Below are 12,871 nucleotides of genomic sequence, written 5' to 3' on the forward strand. Positions count from 1 at the left end.
TCCCAACATGTGTTTAGGGGATCTAGAGTACTCTTGCAGATGCCCCAAAATGTAACATCTCTCCTCCTTGTTAATTTAGGTGCCATAAGACCATCGCATGCCCCACCTTTGATCAAAATTTGAATCGCCCTTTTACGGGTTTTCAATTCAAAATCCCTTTGGTCTCAAGGTGCTCTTTGCGAGTTTTCACCCTGGCCTCTCCTTTTTTTTTTTTTTAGGCGAAGTATTTCTTAACTGAATCCGAATTCACGGGATTGGATAAGGTGTTGCCATCCATTTCAGCCAATATCAATGCTCCGCCAGAAAAGGCTTTCTTCACCACATAAGGCCCTTCCCAATTTGACATCCATTTTCCTCTGAAGTCCTTTTGTATGGGCAGGATCTTTTTTAGTACTAGGTCTCCCTCGTGGAACTCTCTGGGATGAACCTTTTTGTTGTAAGCTCACATCCTTCGCTTTTGGTACATCTGACTATGGCGAATAGCCTGTAGCCTCTTTTCTTCAATCAAATTCAACTGATCGTATTGGGACTGGATCCATTCTGCTTCATCCAACTTTACTTCTGACAAAACTCTGAGGGAAGGGATCTCGACCTCGATAGGTAAAACCGCCTCCATTCCATAGACTAATGAGAAAGGCGTTGCCCCAGTAGAAGTTCTGATAGACGTTCGGTAAGCATAGAGGGCAAATGGTAGCTTCTCATGCCAATCTTTATAAGTTTCTGTCATCTTTCCTACAATCTTCTTAATGTTCTTATTGGTCGCTTGATCGCACTGCTCATCTTCTGAGCGATACGGTGACGAGTTGTGGTGTCTGATCTTGAACTGACTGCAGACATCCTCTATCGTGCTGTTATTTAAACTCAATGCGTTGTCAGATATGATCCTTTCTGGCATTCCATATCGACAGATGATTTCCTTTTTTAGGAACTTGCTAACTGCTGATTTTGTGACATTGGCGTATGAAGAGGCCTCCACCCATTTGGTGAAATAATCGATGACCACAAAGATGAAACGATGCCCATTTCAAGCTTTTGGCAAAATTGGCCCAATCACATCCATGCCCCACATCGAGAAAGGCCATGGCGAGGTCATGACATGCAGAGGTGAGGGAGGCACATTAATCTTGTCTCCATAGATTTGGCACTTATGACATCTTTTGGCGTAGTTAATACAGTCTCCTTCCATGGTGGACCAATAATAATCGAACCTCATAATTTGCCTGGCCATTGTAAAACCATTAGCGTGTGTCCCGCAGATGCCCTCGTGGACTTCTTCCAAGATTTTCTTAGCCTCAATGGCGTCTACACATCTTAATAGTACCTGATCCTTCCTTCTTTTGTACAGGATCTCCCCATCTAAGACATAGTCACTGGCCAGTCTTCTCAACGTTCTCTTGTCATTCTCAGTAGCTTGGTTAGGGTACTCACGATTCTTCACATATCGTAGGATGTCGTGGTACCAAGGGTGATCATCATTTTCCTCTTCTTCTTCAAGGTTATAACAATGAGCCGAGGCCTCGTAAATGCTCATTTGGATTGGTTTCACATCCTCTGGTTGGTTCACCTTGATCATAGAGGCCAAAGTTGCTAGGGCGTCAGCCATCTGATTTTCTTCTTGTGGGAGGTAGTAGAAGACAATATCATCAAACTCTTTAATTAACTCAAGGATCAACCTCCGGTAATTGATCAGTTTGGGGTCTCTTGTCTCCCATTCACCTTTGAGTTGATAAATCACTAGGGCAGAATCTCCATATACCTCTAACACCTTGATTTTACGTTCTATGGCCGCACGTATTCCCATGATGCATGCCTCATATTCTGCCATATTGTTCGTGCAGTCGAAATCCAATTTACTAGTGAATGGATAATGATCTCCACTCGGGGACACCAGAACTGCCCCGATTCCGTTACCCATGGCATTTGATGCTCCGTCAAAGTTTAGCTTCCAAGGGTGACCCTCTTGAGGGTCTTCTTCGGTGGTTGCTATGCACATTAGATCTTCATTTGGGAAATCAAAGTTCAGAGGCTCATAGTCCTCTAGGGCTCTGCTGGCTAAGAAATCTACTATCGCACTCTCTTTTACGGCCTTCTGGTTCACATAGACTATATCGAATTCAGAAAGTAGAATTTGCCATCGGGCCATTCTCCCGTTCAAGGCAGTTGACTCCATCAAGTACTTCAGAGGATCCATTTTAGAGATCAGCCAAGTTGTATGGTACAACATGTATTGTCTCAGTCTTCGGGTTGTCCAAATCAAGGCACAACACAACTTTTCAATGAACGAGTATCTCGTCTCACACTCAGTAAACTTTTTACTGAGGTAATATATCACTTTTTCTTTCCTTCCCGATTCATCGTGTTGGCCAAGTACGCATCCCATAGAATTTTCAAATACCGTCAAATACAGTATCAATGGCTTATCTGGATTAGGTGGTGTCAATACTGGTGCATTAGACAAATATTGCTTAACTTTGTCGAAGGTCTTCTAGCATTCCTCATCCCAACCACCAGGGTTGTGTTTCTTAAGGAGACGGAATATGGGATCACATTTCTCGGTTAGTTGTGAAACAAACCGAGCGATGTAATTTAGTCTTCCTAGGAATCCTCGAACTTCCTTCTGAGTGCGTGGTGGAGGTAACTCTTGTATGGCTTTGACTTTGTCTGGGTCAATCTCAATCCCTTTTCCACTGACCACGAATCCTAGTAATTTTCCTGACCTGGCTCCGAAGGTACATTTTACGGGGTTGAGTTTCAACTGGAATTTTCTCAACCTCGAAAATAATTTCCTCAAGACTTGCACATGCTCTTCTTCTGTCCGAGATTTGGCGATCATGTCGTCGACATAGACTTCAATTTCTTTATGCATCATATCATGAAATAGGGTTACCATGGCTCTCTGATATGTTGCTCTTGCATTTTTCAATCCGAATGGCATTACTTTATAGCAAAAGATTCCCCACATGGTCACAAATATGGTTTTATTCATGTCTTCAGGATGCATCTTGATCTGATTGTACCCCGAGAAACCATCCATGAAGGAGAAAAGTGAGTAACCTGCCGTGTTGTCCACTAAGGTGTCGATATGAGGCAACGGGAAATTATCATTGTCCACTAAGGTGTCGATATGAGGCAACGGGAAATTATCTTTCGGGCTGGCCTTGTTTAAGTCTCTGTAGTCTACACACATCCGTACCTTTCCATCCTTTTTAGGGACGGGGACGATGTTGGCTACCCATTCCGAGTACTTAACTACTTGTAAGAAACCAGCATCAAATTGCCTCTTGACTTCCTCTTTTATCTTCAACAGAACATCGGGCCATATCCTTCGAAGCTTTTGCTGAACTGGCTTGTATTCTTCTTTGATGGGGAGCCTGTGTACCACAATGTCAGTACTTAGCCCAGGCATATCCTGGTATGACCATGCAAAGACATCCTTGAACTCTTGGAGTAACTTAATAAGGTCTCGCTTTGTCTCTGTGGTGATGTAAGTTCCGATCTTTACTTCTCTCCTTTCTAGTTCATCTCCCAAGTTCACGACTTCTACGGTCTCTTTGTGGGGTAGAATCTGTTTCTCCTCGTGTTCTACCATCCTTAACAAATTAGGGGATAAGTTACAATCTCTGTCATCTTCAAAGTCTTCAGATCCCTCTAGACACATATCGCGCTCGAAAGGAGACTCAAAATTAATAGCAAGGTCACTCACATCGTTGATATCTGGAGACCTATTTTAGGCATAAAGGAAGATACAAAGAACAAAAGAATCTAAGAACAATGGTATGTACGGTATGATTATAAATGAAAGAATAAAAGAATATTCGCACTGAATAAGACAAAAGGATGCATTTCATTGAAATAACGATTTTGAACATAGGCCTATTTCACAAAAAGACACTTATTACTTCTAGGCCTAGGGTAATAAGCGTGTTTTGGGCATTACTCTGTGTTAGTTTTAAAGACTACAGGAATCTCTTCCGCAGTCCAATTATTCAAAACACTTTCTGGCTCATAAGGGCGAATGCCCGCCCCATTTTCTTCTCCAGTTCCTCCTTCGAACGTGGCATTAATGCTTAAGCTTTCCCACATTTCTTCAGTGGACTCTTAGCCTACCGATCTTCCTTCGGCATAAATAGTTCCTCCCGACACAAATGTTCTGGATATATGGGGAAAGGTCATTGGCTTCCATTTAACCTCTTCCCCGTTCAAACGCGCTCTTCTCTTTTCTTGTTTCTTCTCTTGCTCCTCTTTCTTTTATCTTGCATCTGGCTTGAATCCTAAGCCAAAGCGGTCCCTTTTGCCCGTGAGCATAGGTACTTTGACCCTTCCTTGTAGGCTTCTTCCAAGTCCTTTCCCTGGCAAGGCTCCCTTCTCAACCATCAGTTGTAGTCCCATTCTTGTGGTTTTGGAAAGTCTAGGTGTCGGGACTTTATTTCCTTCGACAACAAAGGTCGCATTTACAAACTCCAACGATCGAAAAGAACATTCTATGGCTTCATCATCTGTCCTCACATATGATGCGTTGCTGGTAACAGATGCAATGATGTCTTCCTCCGCATTTATAGTCACCAATCGACCCTCCGTTATAAGTTTGAGCTTCTGATGTAATGATGACGGCACTGCCCCCGCCGAGTGGATCCATGGTCTTCCCAATAGGCAATTGTAAGAGGGTTTGATGTCCATTACTAAGAAGTCTACCTCGTACGTGCTAGGACCGATTTGAAGGGATAATTCAATCCTCCCCATCACTTTCCTTTCAGTACCGTCAAATGCCCTTACTACATTTTGGCATGTTTTCATATGGGAACTATCCACGGGCAACCTATTCAGTGTGGATAGGGGTAAGACGTTCAGTGCTGATCCATTATCGATCAATACACCCGGTAATGTGTGCCCCTTGCAACGCGTGGTAATGTGCAGGGCCTTTGTGGACCCCATACCTCCTGGTGGTATTTCGTTGTCGTTAAAGAAAATAAAATTGTCGGTGCTGATATTGTTGACCAGGCGGTCTAGTTTGTTAACAGAGATGTCATACGCGACGTATGTCTCGTTCAGCACTTTCATTAACGCGCTCTGATGCTTTTTTGAGCTCAAAAGTAAAGCTAGCACTGAAATGCGAGCCGGTTGCTTATGTAACTGTTCCACGACGCTGTACTCACTGTGTTTTAAAAATTTTAAGAATTCCCTGGCTTCATTCTCGCCATGAGACTCATTGATGGCGATTCAAACCCGATCGTCTTTTCTTTCCTTTGCTCAACTGTTGGGATTCTTTCTTGGCAATTTTGGTTCCTGTACTTCTGAACATAACATCTCCCATCGCGTGTAAAAAAACCTACATCTTGGTTTTGTTGTGAAGCACTGGCCGGGCTCTTCTTTCCTGGGATCATCACATTGCAGCTGTAATTCCATGGTACCCTCTTGCTATCTTTATAAGGGAAAGCAACGAGCTTCTGGATCACAACTTTGGGGGTGACTTGTGTCCCGTCTTCATTAGTTCTTAAGCGTGATATGATAACCAATGGGTGGTTGATTTTACAAGCGTTTCTCGTCGACCCTTCTTCTGAAGCACACACGTCTGTTCTTTCTGGGCTCCTAGCATACTTGAAGAATTCCAGCTCTTTATTATCCATTAACCCTTGTACTAGAGCCCTGAATTCACGACATTTCTGAATCTCATGGTCCTCTTGATTATGGAACTCGCAATAACTTTTTGCTCCTTGGTGTCTGTCCCCTGAATTCTATGCTACCAACCCTTTTTCCACCATTTTCTTCCATACTTCTTTTAGTGGAGTATTCACTTCTGCAACATTCATCTTAATTTCCTTCCCTGAACTCTTGATTATGGCATTTATACCCTTATCCCCATGATTAGGTAACGGGTTTTCTCTACTAGGTGTATCATCGAATTTCACGATGCCCATGTTGATGAGTCTTTCAACCAGCTTCTTGAAAGTGGTGCAGTTTTCTATCGAGTGCCCTGTGGCTCCTGCATGGTATTCGCATTGGGCGTTTGAGTCGTACCATTTGGGGAATGGGGGTTGCATCGGCTTTAGATAGAAGGGCGACACTACATGGGCATCGAATAAACTCTGGTACAATTCCTTGTAGGACATTGGGATAGGCGTAAACTGGACCCTTTCCGTGTTATGCCTTGGGTTGAAGTCTCGTCTTGCGAAGCCCTGATGGCTAGTAGTCACCACTTTTGGTTGGCTCATAGTGACTGGCTTATTATGTATACTCATGTTGTTCACATCATTCTCTTTCCCTCTCGGGGCTGGTCTCTTAGCACTTTCCCCTGCTTCATTCCTTCCACATCTTATCGCGTTCTCTATCATTTCTCCAGACATTACTATGTCTGAGAAGCTTTTAGTAGCGTTCCCTAGCATGTGGTTGATGAATGGAGCCTTCAGCGTGTTGATAAAGAGCATGGTCGTTTCTTTCTCTAGAAGAGGTGGTTGAACTTGCGTTGCTACCTCTCTCCATCTTTGGGCGTATTGCCTGAAACTCTCATTTTGTTTCTTCTCCATGTTCTGTAACGTGACTCTATCAGGGGCCATGTTTGTCACGTGACTGTACTGCTTCATGAAAGCCTGTGCTAAATCCCTCCATGAACTGATCTGGTTACGACTCAGTTGGTTGTACCACCTAGAAGAGGCCCCAACTAGACTTTCACGAAACAAGTGGATCAATAGTTGGTCATTATTGACATAGCCTGCCATGCGTCTGCAGAACATAGTGATGTGAGCTTCGGGACAGCTAGTCCCATTGTATTTCTCAAATTCTGGAGTTTTGAACTTGGGAGGGAGTACCAGGTCTGGAACCAAACTTAATTCCTTAGCGTCGATCCCACCACGATAGTCGGTGCTTTCCATTTCTTTAAATTTTTCTTCCAACCATTTACATCTTTCTTCAAGCTCTCTCGGGAATTCTACCCTTGTCTTTTCGGTTTCTATTACTTCATCGAGATTGAGGACCACAGGGTTGGTCGGATTGTCCCCCGGATTAGAGCCCGAACCAGTCTGATAATTCATCTGTGCCGAGACACCGGCTTGAAATGGTTGAGGCCTGATTGTGACTGATGGCCTTCTTGGGTACACATCAGGTTGTGTCTGAACGTCCGCTGGGACAAACCCCGGAGGGTAGACGGGATCTTCGTTGTCATCTCCACTATTGATTATGGGGCTTTTCCCTTTTTCTAATCCACCAGCCAATAGACGCGTTAATTGATCCATCATACTCCTTTGGGACTCCAAAGATCCGGTCCCTTACATCTTGGCCGGATTTTGGTCACCGTTCTTGCATACGTGTTTGTAGTTGATCCCGCATCTCTTTTGCATTTGTTCCAATCTCTAACCTTTGATCCATTGCTTTTGTTTTCCTCTTGTACCGTGAACGATGTTCCGTGGTAATCGCCATGATTTTAGGGTTTCTTGTAAGTTTTAGTGCGCATGATGCAATGTTGGTGCATGAATGCAATGAATGCGATGAATGCAAAAAAGCGTTGATTCCAATTCGATTTCATTAGAGTAACTTTTCTAGAAAAAAGTTTCTTTACATAAAATAGATTACATATAAGGCTTGGCCTCGATACTTAAGGCCTTGACTGCCTAAGAAGCCAAGCTAGCTTTTGGCCTCGGTCCGACTCGACTCGTATTTTAAACTCAGCACATCGGCTTGTACTACTAAGTTTGCAAGTGGTCAGCCACTTCTCGTACTTGAGTCAAAGCTTCGCCCATGATGTAGTCCCCGCCCCGACTTGGTCTTGAGATTGATGAAGTTGCTCCTTCCATCGCCGTTATTTACCTCGAGGAGTTCTATCCAAGTTCACGATTTTGCGTATTGCTTTGAGTTCTTCTATATTCTTTTTTAATTCTTCGATTCTGTTCTGACTAGCTTTCAACTCGATTGCAGAGTTACGTGAGCGATAGTGATACAATAACCTCTCTAACTCTGATACTCGGATCTTTAACCCTTCTTTCTCATTTTGACTTTCTACTAAACTTCTTTTCAGAGCACCTTCTCGAGCTTGAGCATCGTGAAATTTTTCCTCTCACTGGTTGGCTTTGCTTTGTTCTTCTTTAACTTCATGTCGCCATTGTTCGGATGTTTTTCCTAACCCAGCGGTTCTCATTGATCTGCGCAGCTTCTTATAGTCCGTTTTCAAACCGTCTAAGTCCTCTTGACCTTGTTTTTCCCTTTTACGAGTCTTTCAACTTCTAGTTTCGGGCATCGACGTCTAACCCTAATCGCATCTTTTCTTCTTCCAAATGCTCGATCCTTTTTTCTAGCTCCAGACTCTTTCTCTCGAAATCTTGCCGGATGATTTCCAGCTCAGATGGGATTACTTTCAAGTGCTCTTCTATCGACTGAGGATTCCTTTGATCTGATGTAGGGATGTTGACGTTAATCCTCTGATTCCACCATCGGTCGTACTCAGGAGTAGTCATGGGATTGGCAGCAAACTTCTTCATTTTACGAGTCTGGTTCTAGGCATTCGATATCTCGCGAACTTTCTTTTTGTAATTATTCCCTGTGAACGTGAACTCGCACTGGGCTAACCCGTATGTTGGTGGTGTAAACTGTCTGGATCTATATTGTCGCAATGCAAGCAGAGGAGCGTATCCGACGGCTCCCCATACTCCCAACAAGGGAACCCAATCAAAATCTCCGCATCGATATAATATTTCATCAGGGACCATCCACGGGGCTCTCCATTCAACATCTTCTTCTTGCAGATTTTGGAGAACCGTCATCCAATTTTCTTCTGTTACATCATCTCGCCTCGGTGTAGCCACTAACTCTTTCAGCGGAGAGTAATTTTCAGAGAAGATACGATATGAGACCTTTTCCACTTTCCAAAAATGGTTGTGGAACCAGGATAGCAAGAGCTGTGCACATCCAATAAATCTCCCTTCACCTGCTCTTCTACAAGCATTTAATGATCTGAAAGTTTCCGCCAAGATTGCGGGTACAGGTGTGGTTCCTTTACCAAGCCTATCAAAAAGGTCAACAACAGCCTCGTCTACATGCCCCAAAGCCTTGGGGAAGATGACCAGTCCATAGATGCTCAAGGCGAAGACATCTACCCTTTTCTTCACGTCGGGGTGCGCTAAGATTAGATCCCTCAGGTTCCTCCATGGGATGCATTTACAATCTCCTTTTTGTTTGATCCGGGTTGTCACCCACTGTTCGCTCATCCCCGTGATGTTCATCAGTTTTTTTGAAAATGCTGGGACGTTGGCAGGTCTGGTATAAATTCTGTCTATCTGAATCTTTGGGCAACAGAGCAAGGTCGTGTATTCTTCTATAGTAGGTACCAAATCTACCTTCCCGAAAGTGAAGCAACTGTAAGCAGAATTCCAATATTGGGCAAGGGCTCGAAACAGGTGCTCGTCTACCTTGACATCAAGCAGATAAGGTAAATCACCGTAATGACAATAGAATAACTGTTTGACCTCGTCGTCCCACTGGTTCCATATTTCTTTCAACTCTTGGAGATTATTCTGGGTTACGCTGATCCGAGTGAAATTCCATAGCTCTGACACATACCCCTTGGTAAGACTGTCACCTTTCTCTTGTTGTGTTGTCTCAGCCCATATCCGGACAGCCGCGTTGTCTTCTACTTTATCAAAAAACCCCTTTTCCATGATAAGCTATCTATTTAGGAACCGAACACGAATCAACACCTTTTATGATGAAAATGCCATGCAAATACAATGAAAGTAAAACAAAGCAAGTCAGTAGTTTATGCACAGTTCAAAGCAAACGAAGAATAATAAATATAGCACTTTCTCGGGTAACCACTAGGGTTTCGGAGTGGCTCTACCTAGGGTGTGTTCTTAAGGCTCGCTATATGGGGCTTGGTTCTAGAGTAAGGGTACCTGAACCAGCAGATTCCTCGATCTTCACCCATTATAGGCTCATACTGCATCGAAGTTCAATTCGGGGATACATTTCCCTATGGCTGCACGGAGATGAAAATCTCACGAAGACATAGGTACGGATGTATCCCGAAAGCGATCCACTATCCTGCACGGAGGTGAAAACCTCACGAAGGAGTAGTTTCTCACTCCCACTTAAAGGGGTGTGACCACTGCGGTCATGCAATGCAATATGCAAAACTATTTAAAGACTCGAACCAATGCAGCGGGTATTGTGCCACAAAAATAGCTGATGCAATGCAATGTGAGGATCATATTTAAAAATCAAATTTTCAATTTTCGATAAGACAAGAGTTAATCAACTTGTGGCTTGACTCTCTCATTCGTGTCCCCAGTGGAGTCGCCAAGCTGTCGTAACCATTTTTTTGAAAACAAACGGGAATCGACTTGGATTTTGAAAATAAAAGAACGGGAGTCACCACCGATCCTTTTTGACGAGGTGTGATCGGGTCACCTCATAAAAGTGGTTGTTTTTAATAGATAGTTTGGTTTATTTAAACAACAATTTTGATCTACAAGAATCAAGAAAACAGGTTCGGGAGTCGGTTACGCACGAGGAAGGATTAGCACCCTCGATACGCCCAAAATTGGTACCTAGTTGATTAATTAGTGTCTTAGTGTCGAAAATTAAAAAAACTTGAAAGAATTTTAAAATACGATCCTTCTTTATAGAAAGCTCAAGTGTTAAAGACCCTCTCGTCTCAAAATATAAAATGTCACACCCAGTAAGTTAGGACACGACATCTTAAATTTTCGAGAGCGAGCTTGCCTTTTATGGAATCTGTGTATTTTATTAAAAGGGTATTCGATTATTTAGAATAAACGAGAGAAGTCGAAACCCAGTAAGTTAGGGCACGTTTTCTCGAATTCTCAAACACCGAATATTGCCTTTATTTCTAAACAAAATTCATATTTCGAGATGACGAAATATCATACCCGGTAAGTTAGGGCACAACACTTCACATCTTCGAGAATAAGCATTTTAAGACTCAGATAGCAATTTAAAAGAGTATCATGTTATTTAAGTTAAATGAGAAAAATCGTAACCCAGTAAGTTAGGGCACGATTATCTCGAATTACCAAATACGGAATATCACTTTTATGAAAGAATTATTTTGAGGCATTGAGTAAAAACATAATGTGATTTATAGTAAACATAAATTAATATGAATAATAACATAATGACAAAAGCGATAGTGTCGAAAGCAATAATATGAATAGTTGTAAAAGACGATATAATGACTATGTGAAATTAATTAGTCTAACAAAAAGAGGGTAATAATATTCAAAATGTTTGTATATAAATAATAACAAAAGGATATGTATATATATATGCAATACTAATAATAGTGGGAATAATAATAAAAATGACGTTAGAATAAATACAAGCATGAATATAATAATGATGACAATAAGAAGAATAATACATTAAAATATGTTATTATCAATAATATTAGTGAGAAAAAACGGGATGATGATAGTGTAGTAAGAAAAATAATAATATGTAAATAGAGATAATGGTAGTGAATAAATTTACTAGTAACAATGTTAATAATAGTATTAGTAATAAAACAAAAAAATAAAAGTAATAATAATAACTACTGTAATAATGACAAGATAAAATTAATGATACAAGAATATAAAACAATAATACAAATAACTAAGTATGAAAAGGAAATGTAACTTTAATGGTAATAATAAGGAAAATAATAATAATAACGTAATAATAATAAAGTGGTAACGAAAGTAAAAAGAAAATAATAATAACTATAATGGTAAAGTATAATAATACAAGAAATTAATAAAATTAATTAATTTAATAATAAAGGAGTAAAATATCCCAACTAGGGACTAAATTGAACTTAAAAAAGAATTTGGGACCGATTCGAAAATATACAAGGAAGAAAGGGACCAATTTGAAGGTGCGAATAGCATACAGGGTCCAAAAATGAAATAATCCCCGCCCTCCTAAACGACGTCGTTCGAATGGGGGCCCAAAATGAAACCAAAGTAAATTTTAAGGTATAATTGAAATAAATAAAAAACTTAATTGCGAGAAGAGGGAAAAGCGGATGGACTTATTGAGAAAATATCCCATTAGGACAAAAACGCACGGATCCCCTAGCAGGTCGGGTCGCCTGCGCGGGTCAAGGGCCAAACGGCGCCGTTTTGAGGTCTCCATAATCCCCTTAAAACTACGTCGTTCTATACTCTTATATAAACTAAAATTTTTTTTAAAAATTTCATTCTTCCCTTTTGTTTTTCAAAAAATACTTCTTTTCTCTCTGTGCAGGTTCTCCTGGTCCAGTCTAGGCTCCGTGACGACCATCATCCTCCATGCATGGGCGTTGTCGCCACCATCATGAAGGTGGCAAGTTTCAAAAGGTATATTTTTTATTTTATTTTTATATTTTCCTCTTTATTTTAATAATATATATATGCACCACCATGTAATCGGAAAAAGAAAAGTAAAAAAAGAAGAAAGAAGAACCGATTCGAAACTTGGAAAATTTAAACACCTTTCGATCTCTGGTTTTGATTTCTTCCTTGGGCTTCGTTCTTTGCTCTTGATATATTGATGATATCTGTTCTTTGCTTTGTATCTTTTTTCAAATCTAATATTGTTTCTTATTTATCAAAATGCCGATCTCTACAATGGTTTTGGATTCAGCCTCTTATAGGTATTTTTTACAACTTGCTTCTTTGTTGTCTGTCTCTTTTTACTTTATTGATGCAGGTAAACAGTGGTGGAGCAGAGGGAGCACATCTCAAGGCGTCGGTGGTGGAGCAGAGGGGAGCACATGTCAAGCGGCTAGGGTTCCTGTTTCTTTGTTTGTGGTGTTTTTAGGTTACTGTTGGGCTTAGTGGGTTAGTAGATGGGTTTTGGGCTAGGGATTTAGTGGTTTTTGGGTATTGGGTTGGTTAAATTTGGCCTG

General features: G+C 41.3%; 1 protein-coding gene across 1 annotated transcript; it reads right to left on the reverse strand.

Annotated features, from left to right (window-relative positions):
* Positions 1–1,573: 1,573 nt before the first annotated feature.
* Positions 1,574–7,410, reverse strand: LOC108451319 (uncharacterized; the record flags this gene model as incomplete). Its single annotated transcript, XM_053024544.1, is given in 6 exon segments — positions 1,574–3,592; positions 4,312–5,179; positions 5,224–5,643; positions 6,016–6,794; positions 6,969–7,189; positions 7,299–7,410. Coding segments are annotated over 6 exon segments (4,419 nt in total), but the record flags the coding sequence as incomplete, so codon positions are not given.
* Between the last annotated feature and the right edge of the window lie 5,461 nt (positions 7,411–12,871).

This window comes from Gossypium arboreum, chromosome 13 (assembly GCF_025698485.1).
Source record: "Gossypium arboreum isolate Shixiya-1 chromosome 13, ASM2569848v2, whole genome shotgun sequence".
NCBI classification, from domain to species: Eukaryota; Viridiplantae; Streptophyta; class Magnoliopsida; order Malvales; family Malvaceae; genus Gossypium; species Gossypium arboreum.